This window comes from Solenopsis invicta, chromosome 9, assembly GCF_016802725.1.
Source record: "Solenopsis invicta isolate M01_SB chromosome 9, UNIL_Sinv_3.0, whole genome shotgun sequence".
NCBI classification, from domain to species: Eukaryota; Metazoa; Arthropoda; class Insecta; order Hymenoptera; family Formicidae; genus Solenopsis; species Solenopsis invicta.
The window spans coordinates 11,470,530-11,497,851 of record NC_052672.1 but is presented as its reverse complement, the minus strand read 5'-3'; the positions used below and the strand labels follow the sequence as shown (position 1 = coordinate 11,497,851).

At 31.8% G+C, this 27,322-nt stretch overlaps 2 protein-coding genes and 1 non-coding gene across 3 annotated transcripts in view; 2 read left to right on the top strand and 1 right to left on the bottom strand.

Annotated features, from left to right (window-relative positions):
* The window catches only part of LOC105208289 (echinoderm microtubule-associated protein-like 2), a 46,177-nt gene extending 32,502 nt beyond the window's left edge, over positions 1-13,675 (bottom strand). Inside the window, exon 1 of the mRNA XM_039453555.1 lies at positions 13,107-13,675. The gene's annotated coding sequence lies outside the window, so the exon portion shown is untranslated. The remainder of the gene's footprint in view (positions 1-13,106) is intronic.
* A 6,009-nt stretch (positions 13,676-19,684) lies between these two features.
* Positions 19,685-19,766, top strand: Trnas-cga. The gene has a single exon. It is a non-coding gene; the product is annotated as a tRNA-Ser (tRNA).
* A 1,216-nt stretch (positions 19,767-20,982) lies between these two features.
* On the top strand, positions 20,983-25,674 carry LOC105193603 (MD-2-related lipid-recognition protein). The gene is made up of 4 exons (XM_026134710.1): positions 20,983-21,160; positions 24,417-24,542; positions 25,077-25,243; positions 25,497-25,674. Exons 1-4 carry the CDS (start codon positions 20,998-21,000, stop codon positions 25,578-25,580), a joined length of 540 nt encoding a protein of 179 aa, XP_025990495.1. The 5' UTR covers positions 20,983-20,997; the 3' UTR covers positions 25,581-25,674.
* The last annotated feature ends 1,648 nt before the right edge of the window (positions 25,675-27,322 follow it).

Sequence of the window (27,322 nt, the reverse complement as noted above, 5' to 3'; positions counted from 1 at the left end):
CAGCAAACTTGTAAACCTTCTGCTTGTATATATCTCTCACTTTTCTCACGGAATTGCACGTATTATTTCAGTGTAATGCTACACAGAAAGAACGAGTTTGCTGAACTGTCTAAAATAATTTTAAAAGATGTTCGAGCATGATTAATGCTGCAAGAAGTATTGACACTCCGTAATCATCTTGAACGTTCTATCATTATTTTATGATCTAACAAAAATTATTTTTAGATGTGTATTCAGCTCAATTTTTAGATACTTCAACAAAACTAATTTTTCTGTATAAATAATTTAAAAGTGTTATTAATGAGGAATGGGATAAAATAAAAACTTTTGTATATGCAAAATTTACGAGATGAAATGCGTCAAGATACATCCATAGAAAAATTATGTTTAAAATGATAAAATCGTTTCTTTAATTTAATTTTTTGAAGTTGAAATGAATATACCTTTGCGGAAAATAAAAATGTTTGATTTTAAGAAATAACGTTATTAAAGTTTCTAAAAGTAAATCAATTATTTGTTCGGGTTATTTGTTTCATTTAAACAAATATTTAATTCAAAGACAGTACTGACAAAAATGTAAGAGATAATTTTGTTGTCCTGGTTTTAAAAATATATCTCTTTCATTGAAGAAAAAAAAAAGATTTTTATTACACAATCGATCTACTTCTTTAAATTTAATAAAAGGGAACAACCAAAACATTTCTTTAAGTCAAACAAATATTTTTTTATTCGTAGAATCCTTTCTCTGGGCGTATGGTATGTCTCCTTTAGTCATTATGGAAAGTAAAAAAAATTGATTTACATCTTGATGTAAATTTTACACGTGCAACTTCTCAGGAGACATTCGACTGCACGGCAGACTTTCTCACGCCAGCGTACAAGAAACTAGAATTTCCCTTACGATAGCGTTAATTAATTCACGCGGGCAATACACTTTCCCGTCGAATATTTCTATCTGGCAGTTCACGAACAATCCGTCAGCAAGATTTCATGTATTACGACTTTTAATGGATATGAAATAACAGAAGTACTATTAAGACCAAGAAAAAATGCAATTAATGACAAAAATAAATTATAATTCATATTAAATAAATATAAATACATGAATTTTGAGTTTCTCTTTTAAATTTCGAATACACAACAAAATGTATAACAATGGATTAAAGAATTTTATTATTAGTAGAATGATGTATGCAGTGTACGCTACAGCATCATTCGCTAAAGCAACTTAATATTGTTGCAAATACCTAGTTAACGCTGTTAAAAACGTAATTCATTAAATATAGAAACAAGGACGCGAATTACGTTCAGAACACATCTAATCGATCCACCTCAGCCTCGACTTTGTCTGACCTCGCAATAATAATTTCTTCGTTTGCGAACCATGCAAAATTCAATTTCCGCTGCAACATGATTTATCGCGCTCTAATCTTTTATCCTTTCTTTTACACGCGAAACAAGTGTAAATGAAATCCTGGAGTTCTTATTTATAAACAATATTATTGCAGCATAAGCAATTTATAAGTCTTACAGCGTCTAAGATTAATTGGACAAAACTTTTGAAACACACAAAACCATCGCACTTTTAATGATATTTAAAACTCAATTAAAACCGTGTACACGGCATAAATACTTTACGCATAGTCTTTCCTCATTTCAGGTATAAATTAATTTTCGCAAGATAACGAACGAACTGTCGAATTAACGAAAAATAATGAGCCACTCCGCCGAAATTGATATTACGATCACAAAAATTTTATGAGGTTTCTCGTCGTTTATCATACCACTTGCAATATTACGTAATTCTACTGCCGAGTGCCGGCAGGATAATCTCTTCGGCATACTCATTGAAATCTCCTTTCAGGCAGCAATATGTAGGTGGATGTTATGTAAATTTCGGCGGCTCATCTAAAGCGCTAATGGCCGCGCGCATAGTCAGCGCTAAATAAAACAAGTATGCGCGTATAGAGAATCCACGTTTCTCTGGTTTCTAGTTTCTAATCACGCATTTTCCTTTTACGCCCGCTGCATCGTCGAGGAGAATCGCTATGGCGCCGATCTTGACCCTAAACTTGACACTGTGTGAGATACGTATTTTCTTTTTCTCAATTAGAAAGATATTACACTTTTGCGAATTATATTCGCGTACAACTTTTTTTTTTAAATTAGCAATCACTATTTTATAACCATAACGCTAACGTTATTTCTAATGTTCACGTTTGAAAAAGGTTGCCTTGAGAAAATCTAAGAAAATTGAATCTTTGTAATACTTATGACAATTTTACATATATACCTTTTTATTTATTTATTTATTTTTTATTGTAATTATGTTACCTTTATTTGTCAACGTTTTTAATAATTACCAGAAGATTTAAAGTTTATTCAGTCAATAGGTGATTTTAGTTATGGAATTGAAGAAATACTTGCAATCAAGTACTTAGAAAGGATATTTTAGAAAATAGCCTAATGGCTTGCAACATAACGAAAATTAGCTCTACTTAACTCGATCAGCAAACATTACGCCACTGTGGCAATTCACAAGGAAATGACGTTAAACCATTCGCGTCTCGTGTTTAGAGCTGTTTCCAGTAACAAGGCGTAGGCGGGTGTTATGCAAATTTAACGTAGCATCCTTCGCGTTAATGGCGCGATCGTGAGGGCATGCGACTGTCATCAAGATAAATAAATAGGGACGGACTGTGCGTCCGGATGAATGTGAAATCGAATATATTCCATCACGTAGCCGAGCCAACGAAAAAGCGAAGAGAGGCGAAATAGAATATTCAACTACACATTTAAAATTGATTAATAAGAGTTTGCACGTTACGTTTACTTTTCAAACTAGATGTTCATAATAAAATTATTTAATAATTGCATTTTTAATTGCGTTTTTTCAATTAGAGTTCGATTGTCGACTTTGTCGAATTTCTCACTTCATGAAATTATTTTAACGTTTCGTACAGTTATAATTTCGCGGTTGTTTACAATGACGAGAGGCTGCAAGACGTGTTTTGATTTATAGAGTTGACGTCGATCGATAATGTTATCGGCCACGAGATCCCGTTGGAGAGAGAGACTCCTCGCGTTTCTGCTAGCACTCAAATCTCATTCCGGATAGCAAGTTGCAACGAGATGTTACGCAGAAAATATGGCGTTGTATCCTTTATGCAAATTCTCATTCGCCAGGCTGGTTCGGTCCTCTCCTATCTGGCGAGCGCGACGCGGTGTCGGCAAACGTTATTAGTCCAAGAAGATAATCTATTTCTGCGCGGATAATAATCGCAGATCGAATTCACATTAAACGTAGTGATTCTTGAAACGCAAGTTCACGGTATTAATGTAAGCGAAATCGCGTTATGTTTTGCGTGCTTGTTTTCTGAAACGATAAGATAGCGGGTTGTACGATATATGTTATGTTATTCGCGTCGATGAATCCGACGTACAAAAGCCGCCGCCGACAATTTCTTTCAAGCAAATTCTTCACGTATAATATCTTAATGCCAAGGCTGTACAATGTTTATTCTGGGACTCCTTGTATAGTAGGTGAATGGACGGGAAAGTAAATCAAATAAAAAAATTAGAAGCTCGCTCACGCACTTATTTCCATTCACTTTGATTTATAGGTCACCCTAATAAATATTAGTTTAATGTAATTGTGGCTTGGTTTCTCCGTTAGCCGTTTTATTTTTAAAAAGGGAGATAGATAATCAATTAGACGTCTAATCATAGAGACGTCAAGTAATCTTAATTAACGGCCGTAATTCCTTGAATGAAACGAAAAACTTGCCTGACCATATCTAATTGTAACTATGTTTATATGCTAACAATCATATATCATCTTTCGTAGTCGGCGAACTACTAAGGTACTTATCATACGCTCGGTCATTATATTTTTTCTTAATACTGAGTTTTAATCTACTTTACCTTTCAGAGCTATCCGCGCGCTCTGTTGTATACATATTAATATCGCTTCGAGTAATACGTATCAATTAGATATAATCTCAGTTATTTTGCATTCGAGATTACGGTTGTTCAATGCTTGTGTGCAAAATGCGAATATTTAACTACGTTATTAATTTGTGTACGTTGCAAAATGCATAATAGCTTAATTAAAATATTTTATTACGGATTTGTAAGACAGTTTAAAATAATATTTCAAAAACGGGCTGTGCTGAATGAATTTTACAGAATTTTTAGTTTTGTAACTTCAACGTTTGTAAGATTTATTTAAAATTTTTTGAGAATATTGATTTGAAACATTAAACAATTTTACTTCAAGTTGAATCAAACTTATATTTGCTTTTTAACAATTATTCACGTATATCTCTCTTTTAATAATATATGTAGTATATTAATATTTTCTAACTACTAAAAATCTATTAAAGTATTCCGTCGTAATTGCCTATTGACAAAGATTAAAGCTGAGGAAATAATAGTTTTATGAAACGCTCCTTTATCGTGTGACGCACCGAACTGTTATTTATTCAGTTCATCGATGGCTCGAACGGTTTACTAACGAGAAAGTCGCGGGAGTTGCGTAGGAAAAGTTTACGTGTCAATCCCGCATGCAAACGCATACCTTACATCGCGTTGCAGTTGATTGACCTCGATGTCCACTATGCGCGTAGCAATGGCGGTGAGATAGGTGGCACTTATCGAACCCATGCCAGCAATTCGCGCGTGGGATCGAAACTCTGTATTCCACTACAGTTACTTTTATATTATATCATCAATACAAATTCACGTGCAATTACAATGAAGAGCCATAGTAAACAATTCAAGTTTTCCAGCCTGCTTGTGTTATCTTATCGCTATCGTACGTAATAACGTACACAGGACGTACAACGCTCCAATGTTAATAAAATTAATAGAATTATCTCTCTTCATATTTGTTAAACCGAGAATTTGACCTCTTTAATTGTGCATCATTATTTATCGTACCTTTCACAAATTGTTTTGCATGATATTTTATACGTGGGAAACGAATAAGATAACTAAGCTGAATAAGAGAGACCGAGCTATAATTTATTTTACTTTTTACACATTCTATTTAGTAGGCTTAGTCGGCGCGGTGGCTTTGTAATATTTTAACTATGAAAGCGAACGTTGACATAATGACTTTTACGCTAAATTTCTGTAAATATTCCGTTTCGTTTGGAGATCTTAGTCGGCTTAAGATAACTTAAAGGTGAGCGGGTGTTGTGTATCGGGGAAAGAATTTCGTAGCAGAAGGAAATAAAAGTAAAAAAAGTACTCGTTAGTAGTCAGGGTCGAACATTAAAGTAACCGCATTGGTACTATTTTTAGAAACGTCGGCTAGAGTGCTCAGGAAACTCCTGCCAAAAGTCCGCGCACTTTTTTTTAGCGGCATTATATTAATTTTTTCGTATTTTATTCGAGCACATCTCGATTATGTACGAGATAGCTTTGCGCTGCAACGATTTAGACGATAGTTTATGAGTCTTTTGACAATTATTTCGAACAGATAGAAATTAAGATTGATATATTTTATAAGGAAAAGCTGCTGAATGCATACCGGTATGCTAAAACGTATCTATTCAATATTTTACGTTTTGACTTCATATAAGCGACATTTATTGACAAAATAAAGAGCAAATAAGAAATAAGTAATATAGACAAAAAATTAACAAGTTTTATTTTGTTTTGCTATCAACATTTTTAAAAATTAGCTATGTCTGATGTAAATTTTTTATTAACTTATAGCTGATAGTAACGTAATTATGCAATTTTATTTTGAATTGCTATACTTGCATAAAAAAATGTTAGTTTTAGAATATTTTACATTTATTGTATATACGTATTCACATTTACAATTATTGCAAAAATTAAATTAATATTTTTATAAACTTTATCAAGTTTCTTAATTCATATCATCGCAAGTTTTACTATAAAAAAAATGATACTAATGTAAGATTGTTAAATATAATAATAAAACTAGTAACTGCGATAAATAAAAATACGTCAATTACAAAAATAAATTCAAACCAGTTTTATTTCAATATTCTCACCTTTTCATTAATGTTATTTATTAATTATTGAGTATTTTATTGCGTCCTCGATCAATTATTAATAAAATAAATATTAGTTAAGGGTTTCTTATATTTTTAATTACTTTAATTTATAGATTCAATTTTTTCGAAGACGATATAATTTAAGAAACTAGGTATACGCTTTAGGTGACCGGTTTTCTAAATTACTTCTTTTTTAACGTGTTGCAGTAAAGCTTATAAATTATTTTATCACATAGATGACGAAAATATCAAGCTACAACTTCGATTTTTTTTTAAATAAAAATTTAATAAAAAAATAGCTCAAGTGGCATTTGGCAACGCTCCCCTAAATTTTTGAACTCTTCTTCAGCATTTTGGCAGCTTTCAAGATCACCGCATCTAAAAATAGGCTAAAATTAAGTGCCACGGACTTTTGACAGAATCCACGGTCGGCGGCCTTGACACTTATCGCAAACAGATAATGAGTCCCGACACGAGAATACAACTCTACTCATTTTAAATTTCCCCCTGCGGACGATAAGGAAGCACGATACGAAGCCACGATTTCCTCATAACCGCCGAGCTAATCTCGATCCCGTGGGAACCTCTGCACCCCACATTCCCGGTAAAATAAATTTCGTAGGCTGCACTTAGACTTGCGCTCGCTCTGCGCGCAACAGCCGACAGAGAAACTAAATTCTTATCTCGTACGTCTCGTTGCGCCTACGGCATACCTGCGCCTTTACCGACATTATATTTATTATTTATTCTTAACGCATACCGTGTTTCTTTTCCCCCACGTATTCATTGCGTGATCAAATTTAACGGAAATGTGGAATGGCGTCTTTACATGAAGGCAGAACGAGCATGCATTGTAATAAACTTGTGAATGTTTAAAAATCTTTGTGTAAACTATTAATACGTTTCGCATCGCTGTGTGAATTTTAATTAACATTGCGAGAGCCTAACTATAAAGTTGTGACGATTATGTGACTAATATGATAAATATGATAAATAAATATAGTTTTTGCAGTAACTGATATTTACATCTCTTTAATCCACTTTCTCTTGCTCATCTGACTTTCAAGCGGTATCGCATTTTGTGTATCTGTGCCAGCATCGGTCAACACTTGTATTGTTTCTTTTTTTTTTCTAAACAATTTTCCCTGTATAATTTTCTCATAAAAAAAACATGCGGTTTGTTTAAAGTGCAAATTAATTTCCCACCTCCGAGGGCTATTGTGTAAGGCTTAGAAAGTCGAGAGATATATTACACGATATCTCCCGTTGCAGTTTTAAAACGCAAAAACAAATTTACTGAACCGTCGTCAATCTAAAGTCGCAGAGCGAAGGCTACCTCGCGCATGTACCCGAATAAAATTTGAATAGGTGTGCGCAATGCATTCGTTTCGGGTGTCTGAAATGCATCAGCGCAGGTAGCGGAGCTATTATACGGGCACCACGTCTTTACAGACTGTTATTGTGTATTCAGCTTTAAGATAATGGCGGCGAATTCAACACCTGGCGGGTCCCTATTTTAGTTGATCGGACCAGGGATTCGCAAAGTAGTGCAGAGAAGCGCCGTTTATCATAGTCAATTTATTGGGACGATGCCTTCCTAGTCAATCCAAATTTACCTGTTCCATCTAACAATAGAATCAGTTTCGAAGTTCGTGCCAACCTGATCCAGATGCCGATTTGACACACCATTCTGTATAACGTGTGTTTAGGACAATTGAAATAGAGAACCACTGATGGGGCAGGGGAAATTTCTTTTCTTATACTAAGAAGGTCTAATGGTTCTGCATGTGTTCGCCAATGCATGTGGATTCAGGTTGTGCATAGGGTACCATGGACGAGAGTCTGGGTTACCTCGAGCGTCGGCAGACAATAAACAGAGTCGCTGAAGCGACCTGAACAGGGCGCGAAAAATACGGAACGGGCACGGAAAAAACGGTTTTGCTGAAGTATCTAAAAATTCAGCTATATGAAGGTTTGAAAATAATTTTGTTGGATTATCAAAATAATTAGGGAAAAGTTGTTTGGATGCGTATCGATTGTCTAAATCACACGTCATCAATATTTCATATTTATACTTATTGTTAATAAAAGCAATATTTAGTGACAAAAATATGAAACAAATAAGAAATGAGTAATAGAAATGGAAATTTAACAGGCTATATCTTATTTTATACGTACTAATAGCGTAAAAAAAAATAAGGAATAACTGATTTTTTATCTTTTTATGTAGCTAATAATAATATAATTTTATAATGCAATTTTATATTAAATTTTTGTAGTTTCATAAAAAGTTTACTGTAGAATAATTCACGTTTTTTGTATATGTGCACATGACAGTTTTATCAAGATTAAATCAACATTCTTATAAAATCCGTCAAGTAGATAGGATGTTTAAGCATGATAAGAAAGGCTGCAAAAAAATTATAATATTCACAATCAATTTAAATGACCTAATAATTTTTTTGACGAACCAACAAAATTATTTTTAAATCTAGCTAAAGTTTTAAACACTTTAGCAGAACCATATTTTCTGTGGAAAAATTCGACACATTTTTAAATTTAGATGTAGTTTGATGAAAGAAAAGAGACAACTTGTTAAAAGCTTTTAAAAGATTTTTTCTAGCTCAAACGTCCAAGCTTTCTGGCGAAAAAAAATTTACAAAATTTTACGCTAAAATGTTGAAATTGTAACAAAAATTTTGTTAATTTTAGCAGTTAAATACACATATTTCAGAAAAATAAATGTTTTTACGTAAAAATAAATATTTCTAATAAAAAAAACTAATAATTTCTACAAATTTCTAGTTATAATAGAAATTTGCAATTATTCATAGAAATTTTTTTCGCCAGAGTAAACCACTTAGAAATATGTAAAATGTTATAGTTTGTTATAGTTTGAGGTTATCGAGAAATTTATAGAAATTGCACAACGAAAATACAAAAATTTATAAAAATTTAGAAAAGTATTCCAATTCTAATTTTTTTGTTTGTACTTTTTCATTATTGTTATTTATTAATTATTAAATGTTTGATTTTTTTCTTTTTTAAATTAATAAAATAATTATTAGTAAAACTTTATATTTTTAATCATTTTATTTCACAAGTTCGATATTTTCAAAAGCAGCTTAAGAGACTCACAAGTCCGATTTAGACAACCGGTTGTCTAAATCGTACCTTTTATAATACGTTGCAAAAGGGGTTATAATAAATGAATGAAATGGATGAAAAGTTAAACATCAAGCTTGTAGTTAAAATATCAAGCTACAATTTCTATACAGATTTTTGTAACATTTCTTAAATTTGTGTAGAATTTTGTAAATTTTTTTTTCTCCGGGGAAAGGTTGCAGTTTTCGAGCTATTATTAATATTTTATCAAATGTAAATTATTCGAAGCAGCGTAACGAATAAATGTCCTAATATGCTCGGAATTATCGACAAGATATAGCAGGCGTATCTCGCAATTTTGCTGTTCCTCTTTCGACCTCTCGAACGTCATAAATATGTCATTTGAGTATCTCATTGGCGCGGACGACACGATACCAGGATGTATCTTCCCTAGTCATACGGTCGCCGGCTATAATTAGTAGTTTCGCTCGTTTTGTTATCTTGCGCGGGAGCGCGCGGTTAATCGGCCGCGATTGCGTCGCACGCAATCACGATGAAGAGATATCTATTTCCGTCGCGCGCGTCGTCGATAACGAAAATCGACAGAGGCTTCCTGCGTCGCAAGAGCGCGCGAAATTTTTCCATCGGCACCGTTATGCTCCGCTTTTTCGTCGCCGCTCATGGGAGTCGCACTCTCTATACGCGGCTCACGACTTAGACAATGGCGAGAGAAATTACGCCGGTGAATGTCGTGAGAAACCCGGTTGTGCGCGCCGCCGTTCGTTCACATTGTCGGAACAGGTCGTGTAAATTGGTGACGGTGCTCGAGATCTTCGGTCGTCGCGTCCCGCAAGTCCAAATACGCGCGAGCGTACGCATCGCGTACGGAGCGGAAACCGCGCGCGTGGTCGCTCGCCGCGAAAACATCCTCTCTCTCTCTCTGCGATGATTCTCTCTTTCTCTCTCTCTCTTTCTCTCTCTCTCTCTCTCTCTCTCTCTCTCTCTCTCTCTCTCTCTCTCTCTCTCTCTCTCTTTCTCACTAGCTTTGCATTGAAGAAGTGCCAAACAATAATATGTTGTTGCTAAACATATTCCGGTCTGAACTGCGAGCTGTGCTAGAGTGATACGTTTTTCTTTTGGGCGCGGTTAGATAACATCCAGAGAAAAGTTTCTTCGCGTAAAATAATATTTATTTGGTTTGAACAAAATTTGTGCAATGCTATCCGCTTGAAGGAGAGTGTTCTTGATTTGAAATAATATTTTGGTGGCCCCTTTTATTAGAATTAAAGAGACAGTTTGGTTATGCAACGCAAATCTTTTTTTAAAGCAGAACAAATAAATTATTTCTTAAATTTTTATCAGTACTTTCTTTAAATCAAAAATTTATTGATTTGAATTAAACGAGTGATTTGAACAAATAATTTATCTAATTTAAAAGAGGCTAATAACGAGATTTCTTGAAGCCAAAATAATTTTTATTTTCTTCAAAGGTATGTTCACTCCAATTAAAAAAAAAGAAACGAGTTAACTTTAAATTGATGAAAGAAACGATTTTATCGATTTTATAGCTTTTTTCTGGGTGGAGGAAAAAGAACGTTTACTTGTTATAAAACTAATATGAATTTTCCTCCGAGAACTTTATTGCACAGACAAATTGACGTTTGAATGATTTGTTTACATTTTATTTTAGCACTTACGTGCTAAGAAATGAGATAATTTTTGTCACATATGTGTTGAAAATAAATGAGTTTTTTTTATGATTACATGATTTTTTATTTTTCTTATAAAAATTCGGTTCTTTAAGCGATATTTAAGAGATGTCTATCAAGTCGTAATTAATTTGTGGAAAAATCTTTATGCGTTTACCTTAGGCAAAAAGAGTGCGCTTTTATATTGTCCATCGGGATTAGCGGAATAATTGTTAAAGGAAGGTTATTGTTTCCCATAAAGCGTTTCGAAACGCTCGCGTGAGCAGCTAAGTTTTCTCCTCCGATCTTATCGAATTATCGCATCAACAGTTTATAACAACTTTAAAATTCCTTCTCGTGCTGAGGTCTGCTAAATGATTTTGCGTGGAAAAGAATACGACACGCGTGAAATGCGCAATAATTCGAATATTGATGATGGATAAAAGTAATACTTTGTGTCTCTTTGTGGATTTTTCTACAAATGGTTTATGCACATAAATATGTCTAAAACAGGATTGGATAAATTAATATATATTTTAACTAAATTAAATTAAAGTTAATGACTTATGAAATTAATTTAGTTACGTTAAAAGTTACATGAATGAAAAACTAACTAGTTGAAAGTAGCGTAAGGATTATATCAACTTAAGTTAAATTAAAGTTAATTAAATTAAAATAAAAGATAATTTTGAAAAATATATTTTATATTAAATTATAGAAATTTGTAAGTTTTTAAAATTAGATTACTCAAAACAATTATAATATATCATTAAACAAATTTAATATTTTATTTGCAAATTGAGTTTGTGTGAAATAACAAAGAAATATTGTTTTTTATGTAAGAATATACATTTTTTATTATAAATTTTTTTTATATAGATAAACGTTTAACGAAGGAAAAAAGTTAATAAATGAAAGTTTATACGTTTTAAACTATAACTAATTACAGTTAAAAATTAAATCATTCAAAATTAACTAAATTAAGTTAAAATTTATTAACTTTTTTTCTAATAACTATCCAACTCTGGTTTAAAATAATTGTGTATATTAAGATAAAATTTCCACATATAACTTTTTTAAAATGAGTAATTGAATAAGCACAAATAAAACAATAAACTAAACATAGTTTATATTTTTTTTTTAATTTTATTTATCTCTTTGGTGAAGTTGATTAAAAAACAGATTTGAAAGAAGTATCTTCAACATGTATCAAATATAAATCTAAACACAAATATTGGTAATCCAGTAACATTTCTGATCTTTAATAACGATTAATTAATAAAAGAGAAATTTTTGTGTTAAAATGCTTTTTATCGAACAACACGATTCACTTTTTCAGTTAAAAGCTTTCTGCCGACATATTATCTGTAATTATCTATGTACACGATATTGCTGTAATCTTAAGACTGAGATTTCTCGTCAATCATAGAAGAAACACTGCAGCTTTAAATAAATATGATTAAATGTGCCTGGATTTTCTGACGCCTCCAGCAAATTATGTCACTAGCGAGGTTGAGTTTTGATTAAATAACGTATGCATCGGAAGTTGTATTTAATAGATTTCCATTTACATATTATCTTTACTGATTTAAAAGTGACGTTTTTTTTTTAAATCTCATTCACATACTTTTTAATAAAAATTCAATTTGCAATTGATTAAGATATTTACACTAATAAAATTATATTATTACACACATGCACAATTATGTTTATCAATTATATTTTCATTTAAGAGAATTCACCTCTAAATTCACCAAGTTTATTTCTAAAAAAAAATTTTAGCTCCTGATACATTATTCATGCGTAATAATAAATTACAGGAGATTTATTACTACGCGAAATATACCGAGAAATAAAGATTAAGATATTAATTCATGAAAAATTAAGTAAAATGTGTTTAAGGATACATTCCAGTCAAATTTTTACCGAAAAGATATCTATTTCAAGTTAATCGGGGAACTTGTATCTGATTAAGAGAAAGTAAACGTTCATAACATATTAGTTATATGTGCATCACATAGCACAATAAATAGTTTTCAAATTTATTTTTAAATTCATTGCAATTCTTCATCGCAAGGTAGAATCGTCTGCGAGAGACAACAGAGTTGAATTTTGCTTTCACACGCGCAGCAAACGCGAATTCCTTCATCGATTCTTTCAAGCGCTCCGCTCAATGGATCGTTGCATGAACGAGCGAGTTCTATTGGATCTCGTTTATCGCGAAAAAAGAAAGAGAAATGACGCATACATGCATGAAGATGCACGAATTTCGCATGCATACCTGGGTTACAATCGCGAAAAATCAGCGGGAGGAGGAGAAGAAGGGCTTCTCCTCGCCTCCTCGAGACGGGGTGGTGACCGCGCTCTCCTGGTCGGCAGCAATCCGCGCGCGAGGATGTTTCCGCAAGGTATTTGCATACAATCCGGAGACGGGGGCCGACGGCGGTTCAGGAATCCGCGGAAAGCGGCCGACCGGTTAGCTTCTCCGCTCGCCTTCCCTCCTCTTCGTCCGTCCGGTGCGACGCGTCGCGTTCCTCCAGATCGAGGGCGAAGGCCCCGCTTCGAGGGGTCCCTTCCTTCCGGTGTCGTTTCTTCCGGTGTGCCGGATGCGAAGGTCCCTGATCGACGAGGACCAACCGGAGAAGAGGCAGATTTGTTCCTTGGACGCACGCGCGCACACGAAAAAGAGAGCGAGAGAGAGAGAGAGAGAGAGAGAGAGAGAGAGAGAGAGAGATCGTGATTGTCAGACGACGAGGAATACGTGGAGAACGGCAAGTCCGTCGCTTCGTCAGCAACGTCAGGCGAAAGGTGCCGCGCGGTCGAGAACCCAGCAAGTACTGCTGAGGCCAACAGGTGAGCCATGCCAGCGGTTTACGGCCAGTGGCGTATCACGCTGGTATCCTGCCGAGGGCAACAGGTGTGACGACGCAGCGAGATACCAGGAGCGTAACATGCTGTTTCGTCTGTCATGTCGTTTACTGTTTATCTTTTGCTCGCTGCTTTTCGATCGATCTGACGAGAGCGCATCTGATGACAACGTTTGCACGAGAGGCCTCGCTTCTACGCCTGCGAAGCAGAGGCGCGTTCACGTGCGAGGGCTCGCTATTTAAGAAGAAAATCCGTGAAAGTACGAAATTGTAAATACGAGTTAAGATAAACTAAACAGTACAATCACGCGTATTTACGCAATCTGCGACTGAACAAATATCAATCTTTGCTACTGTGTCGTCTTTAAATAAACGAACTTTGGATCTTCAACTTCGCTGCCTCGGTACTAGAAAACGTAAACTGTTTTATAATCGTCATCGATAAATATTATTTAAAAATCGTTTAAACTGCAAACATTTGTAATTTGTTCATGCATTCTCAAACGCAGTAATCTTTAACAATCTTTACCGAAAATTTTGTCACAGAGAAATTATGCAATTAATATTAAAAAAAAAAAATTATTATTCTTATCATCTCTCTGATTAGATTCAATCCATTATATCCTACTGCGAGAAAACAATGGTCCTGAAATTTTGAAACGTCAGAACTTTTATCACGAATTAAAATATCTGATAATTAAATCTCTAAATAGTAAAGAGCTTACCTTGATTTGTTGTGACTTTCTTAACAATTTTAATATTATTTATAATGAAAGATTAATTTCGCATGAATAAAAGAATTAAACCGAGATAGATAATAAATGAGAGCAAGAGCAGAATGCAGGGGAATATCTAATAATTGTGCGTAATGAAATGTTTAATTGGAATCCTGGATTGGCCTTGAATTAAGTTGTAGAGCTTTATAGAAGAAAACCGGTTCTCTCCGAATCCGGAAGAAACATATGTCGAACAAATGTTGCCGGATAATTCACTAACGCTCCGCCGGTTCTCATAAATATCGACGATCGCGGTTTCCGACACGAGCCTTCTGCATCCGCATTTCTACGTGACATACGCAGTTTATATTCTCGCGGAAATGCGCGAAACACGCAGTTTCATCTCTTACTTTTGTTCATTACATTCTTCAAAAACAAATATCGTCAAAAGTAAAAACAGAAAAACGAATATGACCGTGGCATAAGAATCGCATACCTGCCGTCTGTGTCAAAGATCCAATTTCAAATTTGCCCAGAACAATTTCTATATGCACACAACATTCCTAGAATATTGTACAAATATTAAAAATTAAAATAATATTATTAATATTATTAATAATATTATTTTAAATTAAATAATATTATTAATATTATTATTAATATTCCGAGAATATTATTCAATATTTTTTTTATTATGGGACTATTACGTTAATGTTACATGTCCGTTTTTTACATAATATTTATGATATGTATGTTACTTCAATATTCATGGAGTATTATGAAAATGTCCTACTAATATTACTGTGATCAAAAATTAATGTGAATTATTATGCATAAAATATTCATAATTTATGCACTTTATAGTTGTTACATTTTAAAGTTAACATTCCTGATAATTAAAAATGTTGAAGTAAACAATATTATTTACTTCGTTTAATATTCATATATCATAATATTATCAGGAGTGGACTCGTAAATTAAGATTTTATGAATAATATTTAATATAAAATAATAATATTATAGGAATATCAGATTTTTCATTAATCATCTCTCAGAAGGCAATGGCAAACTACTGAGAGTACATCTGTCCAGTCAGTCACTATCACGAAGAGCATGTATGGGCATGTATCAAATGGAGATCATGCTCTTCGGTCATGAAGGACCGATTTGAAAGAGAAAGAGGGATAAAACAAAATACAATACGCCTGCACGCATACAGAAAATCACAGAAAAAGGATCAAGTCGAGATGTTACATTTACGTTTTCTCTATTTTCCTTTCGATTTTTTCGACTTTTCGAACTTTTAATTTAAATTGCAATCCACTTCATCAATCTTCATTGATCTTCATCGGTCTTCTATCGGAACTATGATTTATCGTGCCGCCAGAGTCTTAAGAGAGATTAAATTACAAGTTTTTATTTCTTGATTAACATAATAATGATCGATGTTACTTATTTCTTGTTTCGTACTTATCCGAAAATCACGATTTCTTCACGTTCGTGAAGGGATATTGCCCGAGTGCATTTAAAGGTGATGAGAAATGCGAGCAACTGCGTTTCTTATTAATATGCATATTCCACAGTCCATCTAACGCATTGAGTACTGCCTCGTTATATACATTATAGCCACACCGTGTTCTATCATTAATGTTCCGTGAAAGATCTCGTGCGGATGGAATTTTTCACATGGAGAAAGATTGATGCTTTAGACGCACATATATTCTGTTTAATTCGATTATGTTAATCTAAAAATAAAGACGCGTAATGTTACCAGTTTTTAATTATTATAAAACTGTAATTTCTTTAATTACTCCAGTCCACTGATGTTCACGATAATTTTGATATTTTTCTTCCACACATTAATATTATTTAACACATATGAACTGTAAGTTTGACTAAAATATCATGTCCAGTAAATAACATTGCGGAATATATTGCTTTGAGCGTATCTATCTTGCACTTTATAATATATCATTAAAATTCACGGATATTTATATACTGCGTTTATTTTATACTTGTTTGTTCACATGCTTTCTATATAAAATTATAAATAGAATTCTGTTTCGAATTCTGTCTCTAATTCTGTCGCAAATTATAGATCGTGTAAAGTGGGCTTTATAGAACGCAATATGAAGCCGAACAAGCTGCACACGCATCGTCTTCAGCTAAAAAAAATATGTATACATTTTAATTAAAGAGGGGTGAATAAAAATTTTGACAGGGGTTAAAACAGATCCAGTGTATCACAATGAACGAGAGCACCCAGTCGTATCGAATGTAGGTTACACATTCGCTCACCTAACATCGCCACTTCCTTTAGAGGCTTTCCTTCTCGTGCGAAGTAAAAGTGCTTGGCGCGCGAGAGGCGTCGCGCGTGGCCGGCCGCTTTTGCACAACATTCTCATTCAAATCATCCAGCCGATTTCGCATTCCCGAGAGAGCCATCGCTTTATTATTATCTCCCGAGTGGCTCCACCGATCAATCCGCCTACACCTCCCGTATAATCACCTCACGAGTCGTTTCTGCTTCCTGCGGTGATTATACTGCGCGCCGCGCGACACAAACGAAGTGCGAAGATCGTAATTTTCTTTCTTTTTAATGTGGGAATAGGTTTTCTTCTCTGTGTTTGGATATGGCGCAGCGTGCGTTTTTCAACGTACATGCATGTTTACATAATCGATTCTTCGCACGTCGAGACGTTTTTGCGAGGGCACGAAGAATATCTTCCTCGCTTGATTCGTCGATAACACGACACTTACATTGTCGATATTGTACAAAAGAAATACTCAAGTTTCAATTCACGCTGAATTTCGATCTTTATCCTTTGATAAAATTTTTAAATTCGTATCATGTATCAATCGACACCTCCATATCGGAGCGCGTTTATTTTATATCTTCTTGCGTCATAATCTCGCTGACGCAATTTATGTCATTGTGAATCATGTATCGTACAGATAATCTTTCACAGTAAATTATAGTTATCTCATTACCGCGAAAGTAACTTGACGAAAAGGTAAAAGTTGCCGCCTTAAAACATCCACACGTATTTGCAGTAAATTAAACAATTCACGGGAAAATAATAAAAATCCTTGCCTTTTATAATGTAAATTTAAAATCGGCACATGCTACTTGAGTAAAGGGCATTAATGAAAAAAATAAACGAGTTGAGCTTTTTCTTTATAAATGCTACAATATTATTAATATTATTTAATATTAAATATAATATTTTTGAAATATTATTTAATATTAATAAAATGTTATATGTCGACTTCTGATTATATTATATGAATATTATATGAGAGGTAAATAATGTTATTGACTTCAATATTTTAAATTATTGGGAATATTATAACTTGTAAATGTAATAATTATAAAGTTTATGAACATTTTATGCATAATAATTTACATTAATTTCTGATCATAATAATATTTGTAGTACATTTTTACACTATTCCACGAGTATTACATAAAAACGAACGTATAACATTAATACAATATTCTCATAATATTAAAATAATATTAAATAGTATTTTCGAAATATTATTTTAATTTTTAATAATATTCACATAATATTCTAGAAATATTGTAGTGCTTATAGGATTAACTTATACCATAGAAATAGCAATTTCAAAATCAATTCACAAAATGAACAATTTTATATCTCACTGTCAGTAATAATTGTACAACAAATATGTTTATCTCCTATTTTTTTACAATTGTGAGCTTGATACGTCCAAAGCGTAATAAAGGACATTCGATATGATACAATGGATACAATGGAGGCTCACAGAGATGAATAGCGGATCAGCGCCTTGCAATAGATAGCATTCATATTTTCCATTAATCATTAATTGCATTGCGTCGTCCCGCGTGAGCAGCATCGTTCGATCGCGCCGATTCTCCAAATGCTCTCTGCGAACATTATTGTCCGCCGACTTACGCCATTGACAGATCCCGTATGCCTGTCGCATGCATTAACGACTCACAGGCCGTATTATTTGCGGAAGCATAGAGATTACGTTTTCGAGCTGTCATTCGATAACTTCCTCTGTGATGAAAATAAGTCTGAAATTCAAGATGATGAAGAAAATAAACTTAAAATTGAAATACTATTAACTGTAATGTTCATAAAAGAGAAGCACGATCGATAAAACAAGCCGATTAAAAAGATAAAAAAAATATACGTTTATTCTTAGTTATTTGGTATAGTGAAAATAATTAATTAATATGAACATGCTTTAATTAATTATGCAGCAAAATTACATTATAACATTTTATATACCGTGTTCCTTTATCACTTGCTTGTGCATCTTGTTGATGTGTTAACATTAATATTTTGTTACTTAAAATTATATTTTAGTAAAAATAAAAAGCAGAACATAACAGCTTATAAATTTGAGATGATAGTATTTTGTATATGATAAATATAAACAAAAATATGATTTTCCTTTAAATAGCCAATAAATTTTACAAATGTAATAGTAAGAATTGAATGGAAAATTGCTTCTTAGGCAATAAAGATTATAAATTAATAAATATTATAAAATTATTTTTTTATTACAATTTTTAAATCATATATTAATTATTGTAAATAAATTATTGTAAATTATTGAAATTATTATAATTTCTAAATTGTAACATATTTGCTCTTTATTGTTTATAATAACGAAATAAATACGATAATAATAACGTTATAATAACATTTTAAAATTAAATTTATTAAAAAATTGTTAGATCAATAAAATTACATATATACATATTATTTTTATTATTTTACCGATGGAGTTTGAGGAGAAGAAATGCTCTCATTTATTAATGGTTAGCCAACAGATGACGCTCGGAAGATTCTCAGCAGCACATTATTGAATTTTTAGATTCAAATTAAACTAATCAATAATTTACGTACAAATTGATAAAGAAACGTAGCACAGTATTACTGCTATGTTATCAATGATATTTTTTTAATTTTTACTTTTAAGTAAAATATTTTTTTATTATTATGTAATATTATGCACATTTTTATTTCATAAAAGAAATTTTATTATATAAAAATGATATTTTTCGGACTATTTACTTAAATATTCATACATATTTATCTTTTGTCAAAATTGATTTACTTAAAATAAATTATTATGAGATTTGCTACATGTTATTATTAAATAAATGCATTTTTTACGTAGAGCATTGTGTCAGCATCTTTTTTAGTTAACTAAACACTGACGTCTGGATGACGTGTACTCAATAACCTCGATTTTAGATAGTCGAGATATCAACAGCTGCGGTGTCCGAGTGGTTAAGGAGTTGGACTCGAAATCCAATGGGCTTTGCCCGCACAGGTTCGAATCCTGTCCGCAGCGATTATTTTTTTTTCTTATTAAATATTTTTTTTCCGTTTTCTTACACAAGATATTTATACAAAATGTTGATATTTATAAAATTTATAAAAGTGTGTCTCATTTTTGTGTTATAAACTTTTACTACTCGACACTTCGCATTGTCGCACGACGAGCTTTCTTCTTATTCTCATACATTATGCATACTTTTAACTGGAATTGTTTTTAATTCTTTTGTTAAAAATTATAAAAAAGTTCTTATACACAATTTTAGCTATTGTAAGAATTAAAATAACATTAACATGTGAAATTTCCTTTTGAATGTTGCTCATTACACGTTTAATATCAATCGGAATATATGTTCTTTATTTTTTAGCCAAAAATTATAAATAATTTCTTACGCGCGCATAATTGTAGAAACTGTGATAAACCAAAACAGACATTATTATATAATGTTTATTTTAACACATTAACATAAATACTTCAACTTATATCTATGCTAAGAAAACAATGTGTAAAGGATCTATATATAACTATACTATATTGATAATGCAATCTGTGTCAGACGAATGAGTCGTCCATACTAGGGTTTCGTTGTAACAACAAATAATTTGATTAAAGTGTAACAAATGTATTAAACTATTTAGTTAACATTAAAAATTTATTCTTCATTTATATATAATTTGTAGAAGTAAAAAAATGTTTTGTTGTATAAAGCAAAATAAACAAATTTAGTGTCTTTATTAAGTTATTGAGTTGAAGTATTTTCTATCAGCTACCAAGTTTTTTGTGTTACATAACAAAAAATTTAGTTGCTTCTACGAAATACGTGTAAATAAAAGAATATTTGTTTATACTATAATAATTAAATATTTGTTTATATTGATTAAAAAATTTTTCGATACAGCTTAATAAAATTACTTGCTATTTGCAACAAAACGTTTAGTGCATTTGATCAAGTGCATTTGATCAAGTGCGTTTGATCATTCAGCAACTTGACAAAAATATTCAACAAAAAACAAATATAATAAAAATTTTATAAAATTTTTCAACATCCGATCTACCGAAGGTTATCGTGAAAAACGTTTGGCTGTTTAGTCATCGAAATCGTGGACCGGAACTCTCTGACTCGATTCCACGGAGAAGGAGACGCGGCCGCGTCGCGCGCATAGGTTCCATCGCGATCAAGACGCTATCTCAATTGACCTATGGCCCCACCACCCTCCCACGTAGTCTCCGCTTCGTTATCTGCGTTATGTATGAACCGACCCTCACATCGACCTTCTTTCACTTGGTTACGAACCACCGTCCAACGAAGATGAACCGAAACATCGCGCTCGCCACCGCTGCCGTCCTGATCCTGGCCCTGTCCACGGTCTACGCGGAAGTCGTACATTCGACACCGTGTCCAACCGACTGTAAGTGTCCTCCCCACTATTTTAATTAGCGATCACGATTTGCTTAATTAAACGGCACTAACGACGCGGCGATCTATCGGCGACCTCCGTAATAGCGACAGAAGTGACAGCACGTTTCTCGCTCGTGATGTCATCGACGACCCTTGCTCGCGCTTCACGTAATCGACGGAAGTTGAAAAAAAAATGGGGTTAAATTGTGTTGTAAAATGTTCCATAGATACGAGTAATAGCGTGCTTTTATCGCTCCCGGAGCGACGAACTCTCGTTTAACGTGATTGCGATGTCTCGACAGCGCGCGTAAATAAGCCTCGCGTATCTGAAGCAGGAATAACTCGTAGACGACTTTTATTCGCACATTTTTATTTTCAACCTTCGATACAGCGATATCGTATATTTCGAAGATGCGAGGTTATTTACGAGCCTGACACATTGCCGTGAACTTATTCTACTTATTGATTTTCATAAATATGTATCATGTCTTTTGTCAGGGCGATCTCTTTCAAATACATTTTTTTTGTAATGATCGAAAAATTAATTCTTGCTAAAAGAAAGTTTGATTATGAAAACTGAAATTTGTTTGTTGTTGGCATTAACTTATTTATCTTACATTTCAAAAACACAGTGATAAAAGAGACTGATTTAAATAAATACGTTATTAGTACCGTTCACGTAACTTATTTACGTTTCATAAATAAATTTTCCTTGTTTGTATGATAAATAAATGATAAATATTACTCTGGTTTGCAGTATCACTGGTTTATAAAATAGTTATTTGAATATTATTAATACACATATTTATTTGCATCAAACAATTTTTTCTCTCGGGGCATGAATTGATAAGCGAACAACGCAAATTCCAAATTATTGTCTTTAGATTAATCATCTGATCAATACTTAAATATCCCCAAAAAATTGATTAATTTATTTAATTGAATCTAAGAGATCAAGAAATTTTTACACATAAAAAGTTTTCGACAATACACAAGATCTCGTAAATTTACAAAAATTCTGATTAATAATAAATAACTTATCATAGAATTTGAAATTATATGTTCTTTTCTTATTAAAGCGTGCTAAATGTCATTGTAGTAAGCGTAGCTATTTTAAACCATAAACAACCCATGAACTATGATTAGCGAGAAAGAAAGACCAAGATTGAAGCAATAATCCTTCCTTCTATGCAAACAAAGAAGAGACCGCTAGACTTAAATAGCCTCATCTTCGTCTTTTTTTCTTACTTGCTACATGACTTATGAATCTTCTGCACAAAATCACGTTTTACATTCTATTACAAACCTTTTTTCTCCGCGAGATATTTTTTATATCGTCATTTTTATGTATTAAAAAAAATATATAGCAATGTGAGTTTTTAATTCTGCATAAAATTAATTTCAAACATTGCGAAAGAAAGAGGATCACGTTCTTAGTTAACAAACTGCCATCAAATTATACTTGTTCAAAGATTTGGTTAAGGATTTACGTGAGCTCAATTTTTATTAGACGCGCCTTAAGCCTGGTCTGTCCAGATAAATTTGATTAAGCAGATGATATACCCATAATATATTTATTTAAAATTTAATTTATAATATAATACTGCTCAAATCTGATAACGGTATAATGTTTAATTTTAATTTGAAGCAAAACGCAAAAAGATGTTGGGTAGTAAAATAAGAGAAAAACTTTTCTTTATACATAATACAGAGTCTTTTTTACTTCAATATATTCTACATAATTTTAAAAGAATTTGTCTCACATTAATTCAAGTCGAAAATTTCCTATCATGTTTACATGACCATATGAAATGGCTTAGTTTCAAAGATAAGGTGTCAAAGTTGAACAAGAAAAATTTTTGTTTAAATCACTCGTATTATTTTGATAAAACTTTGTGTTTCAAGACGTAAAAGCTTTCGAGGCCATACATTTTTGAAGAAAACGAAATTTTTCCTTTAACTTTGATACCCTGTGTCTTTGAAACAAAACATGTTTCTGACATATAGCCGTATGAAGTTTCCAGTTTGAATTAATGTGGGTAATTATCTTTTAAACTATTTTAGAATACCTAAGATCAAACTGTTTATATATATATATATAAAGAAATGAATCACGAAGAGAAGCTAATTGTGAGTTTAATATTCCTCATAAATATTCGATATACATGAGAAACATTATAAACAAGAACAGCATCAAGTTACTATTCACGAAAGAGAGCAAATAAACTTTTCGAATAAAATATCTCTGGGAGAAAAATACGGTGAATCAATGAAGCGGTAAAACTTCGACATAGGAGAAATATGTTGTACGGGATATTTTATGTTTTATAAATTTTTTACGCATGTTTATCGAGTATTCGAGAAAGTTTTTCCAACTTGCAATTTATAACCGAGTCATCTGCGAGAAATGTGCCAAACGTCCAGTATATATCACAGAAGGATGCAAGGAAGAAACAAAAATACTCTGCCTCGTCTGGGCAGAAACTCAGCAGTTTCGAATTAGTTTGTATTGATCTGCTAAAATTATAACGTCAATGAGACACGTGCCGCGCCATTGCGCGCGTATTTCTCTTTCTCTGTTTTACTGAAGTTGACGCTTGCTTATCTCGTTATTTCTTAAAAAAAAAAAAAAAAAACGAGGCTTTTACATATGACGTATTCGCACAATGATAATTTAAAAGTAAACATTGGCTGTTTAAGTCGTAAGAAGTGTTGCGCAAGTAAAATTTCCTCCTATTCAGCATATAGGCCACGTTCAGCAGAAATCAAACTTACAAATTGTTAGTAAGAACTTTGCGCTGCGATTGGGATTATACTTTTAAATTTAGAGGAATATTCCTGTTTCAGCTTGGAAAACTTTTAACAATTGCAAATACTTTGCTGAACGTGACTACAAACTGTCAATTTATAAACAATGTTTACTTTCAATTGATTAACAGTTGGTTACAAGAGTGACACAGATGACAAGTTTAAAAGATAAAAAGATAGAAATAGTAAGTAACATGGAGGAACACGCAAGAAAATGAGATAGCAAATTCAAAAGAGATTTACTATACATTTTTTTTATAATTAATCTTTGCAAATGAGCGATGAATCAAAAACTAACTATAGGTAATATATTTTTTTTCATAATTTATTAGATTTTAGAGTCTCTCTCTCTCTCTCTCTCTCTCTCTTTCTTTCTTTTTCTTATAAGATGCGACAATTAAAAAATGCAGCTTCATACAAGTAAATTTGCTATGAAATCTTATTACTTGCTGTTTCAGCCGAAGAAACTGAAGAATGTACCATACATGAAGTACGTGTTGATCCATGTAGAGAAGCCGACGAAAGAAAGCCCTGTACTTTAAAGAGAGGTCACAATGCAAGCATAAGTTTCGACTACACTCCCCGTAAGTATATTTAAAGCAGCATATATATTTTAGTAACGAAGATATATCGCAGAAACAGGGTAGATATTTTCAAACTCTGTACAAAAATGGTCGTACTTTTTATGACTACGCTTATATATTTTGTATTTAGTTTAATATTTATGTAAGAGACTGGCAAAGTGTAATATAACAAATAATAATCGCAAAAAAAATTATTGTAAATCCTATTGACGTGTTTTTAGCAAAACATGAAACATAATAATTTTTGAAATAGTACTGCCAGTAAAAAATACCAATACAATAATTCTAATATAAATTATCTCCCTCGCGATAAGACGTATAAAAGAATCAATAGCAAACTCCAATACAATAGCGAACTTAATAAAATAAATTGTATTAAAGCTAAAAAATCATTTATATAAAATAAATGAAAAATGTTCTTGGTTTATATTTTTATTTTAATTCTTAAATCGAAGGGCGTTTTTTACTTTTTAAAACAGCATATCAGTCTTAGAACCGATTACACGTATATTAACTTTATATATTTTATTTCAGAGTTTAGTGGTTCATTATCCAGCAGGGTATACTGGGCTTCTGAGATCGTGGATTTGCCATTCTTGGGCATGCCGCTCGATGCATGCCCATCCACAGTTTGCCCAGCCGCTCCTGGTCAAAGGCAATCATTCATAACAACAATACCTATGTCTAAAAAATTCCCTGCGGTAAGTGATGCTTCGATCTCATTTCAATTCCATCGTAATAAACTTTTTTACAAGTTTGTTGATATCTTGTATTTGTAACTTTTTACGAAATTTCTGGCAAAATAATAAGGTGTTAAGCGATGTAAAGACATGAAGCTTAAATCTAATTCAAAATGTAGAAAAAAATTTATAATGAATAAGCATTTTTGATATGAAGCAAGCAAATTTATCTTAAATTATTGTTTAAAGATTATTTTCTCATCTTTTATTGCAGCGAACGTATGATCTCAAATGGAAGCTGTGGAATGAACAGAATCAAATGTGCTGTTTCATGTTCCCAATTAAATTGGTAAAATGAAATTATTGTTCTTAAATCTTCAATGTATCATCCTTTTTAATGATTATAATTCGATAATTAATAATTTAAGAAAATAAATATATTCATATCAATAGCGCTGTCTTCCATTGTGTACCTGTCTTTATGTCAAATATGGTGAATATTTGTCAGACGATAATTGAACAGCTTTATAAAAATATATTATTAAAGTACCTAAGTCGAAAAACACTCACTTAACTTATTTTTTTTATAAACTCTATTTATAGAAATATTGAGATAAACTAAATACGAATAAAATGTTTATTTTAATCACTTATAAAAATAAAATCTTCCATATACAACATTTGTAAATAAACAAAAAAATTTTTTTTAACTCTGACGTTAAGCCTTATTAAATGCTTGTCTAGAAGACCCCAATAAAAAAATAAATTGAAAATAACAATGGAACTAAACATTATTTTTGAAATCGCTTTTAAAATAATTATTAATCATAAAAACGAAATTTTTCAGGAAAATTGTCATTAATTTTGTCTGTAATTGATTTTTTAACGTTTAGAAATTCTTAGCAAATTGAATGCAATTTCAGTTTTACAAATAGTAGTAGCATTGAAGAATAAGTTTGAATTTACTTAGATATATAAAATTATTATTTCCATATCATTGAATATATACATATCTTATACGTTTTAAAAATAGAATATTTAGTAATTTTTTTTTCTAAATAACAAATAATCTATTACAATATACTATTTCGAGAACCTATAAAATTATATAATTTATTAAAAAATAAGAGAAGATTTGCACTTCTCATAATTCATTATAATTATTTTATATAAGTTAATTTGTATAAATTGATTACGTAAATAACATCTTCATGAAATAATACCGTTGGCAATCTCAGTAAAGCTGTTATAATAGGTGAATATGCATGGAACAAAATAGAATAGTAGAGGAGAAGGTGGTGTTACCCTTCATTTACATTTCATTTGTACAATAACTTTATTAATAATCAATATTTTAAATTGAAAACTTAATGATTACGTTTATTAATGTGTTGTTTAATTTTGTAGACTTAAAACTATTAAATATTATTTAGAATATTATTTATAAAAATGTGACCACACTGTTTAATAGATCGAGCAGAAACAGTCTCCTTTTCCACAAAAAATAGATTTAAAACATTGATTTTATTTATAAAAACACAAAGTTTAGTTATAAAATTATACATATATTTATTCAAAATACCGAAAAAAATATTGCAGAATATATGCAAATGTATGTGCATACACGTAACTCTTCCGTATATAGACTGCAGTATTGAACATCTATAATACGCGTAATGCAAACTAGAAATTAACAATAGTACTACAATCGATTTATTATCTTTATCGAATAACTATTTCTATATAAAAACTTTGAAAAAGAGGCATGTATTAGACTTGTTGAGGTGTCAGCACGCTTAAAAGATGGCATTAGAAAATTCTATGCTTATTAATTGTCAATACATTTATTAGTTATTTAATTATTAATGAAACATATAAATAATATACTAAGTAATAATAATATATATAATATGCTAAATTCAAAAATGCTAATATCAAATCTTTTTTAATTTGGAAAATAGATAACTTTACAAAATATTAAGATAAACAGAACTTTAGTAACTTTCAAAATATTTGGCATACTTAATTCAAACTGTGTACAACAGAATAAACAACAAAAGTATTTTAAAATGCACATTCGTGCGACAATACACTCAAGTT

Bases quoted from the DNA above. Each gene is read 5' to 3' on its own strand.
- LOC105193603 (XM_026134710.1), top strand. From the start codon at position 20,998: ATGTATGAACCGACCCTCACATCGACCTTCTTTCACTTGGTTACGAAC. The intron at 24,543-25,076 runs GTAAGTATATTT...ATTTTATTTCAG, and splicing joins AAGTTTCGACTACACTCCCC to AGTTTAGTGGTTCATTATCC. The intron at 25,244-25,496 runs GTAAGTGATGCT...CTTTTATTGCAG, and splicing joins TGTCTAAAAAATTCCCTGCG to CGAACGTATGATCTCAAATG.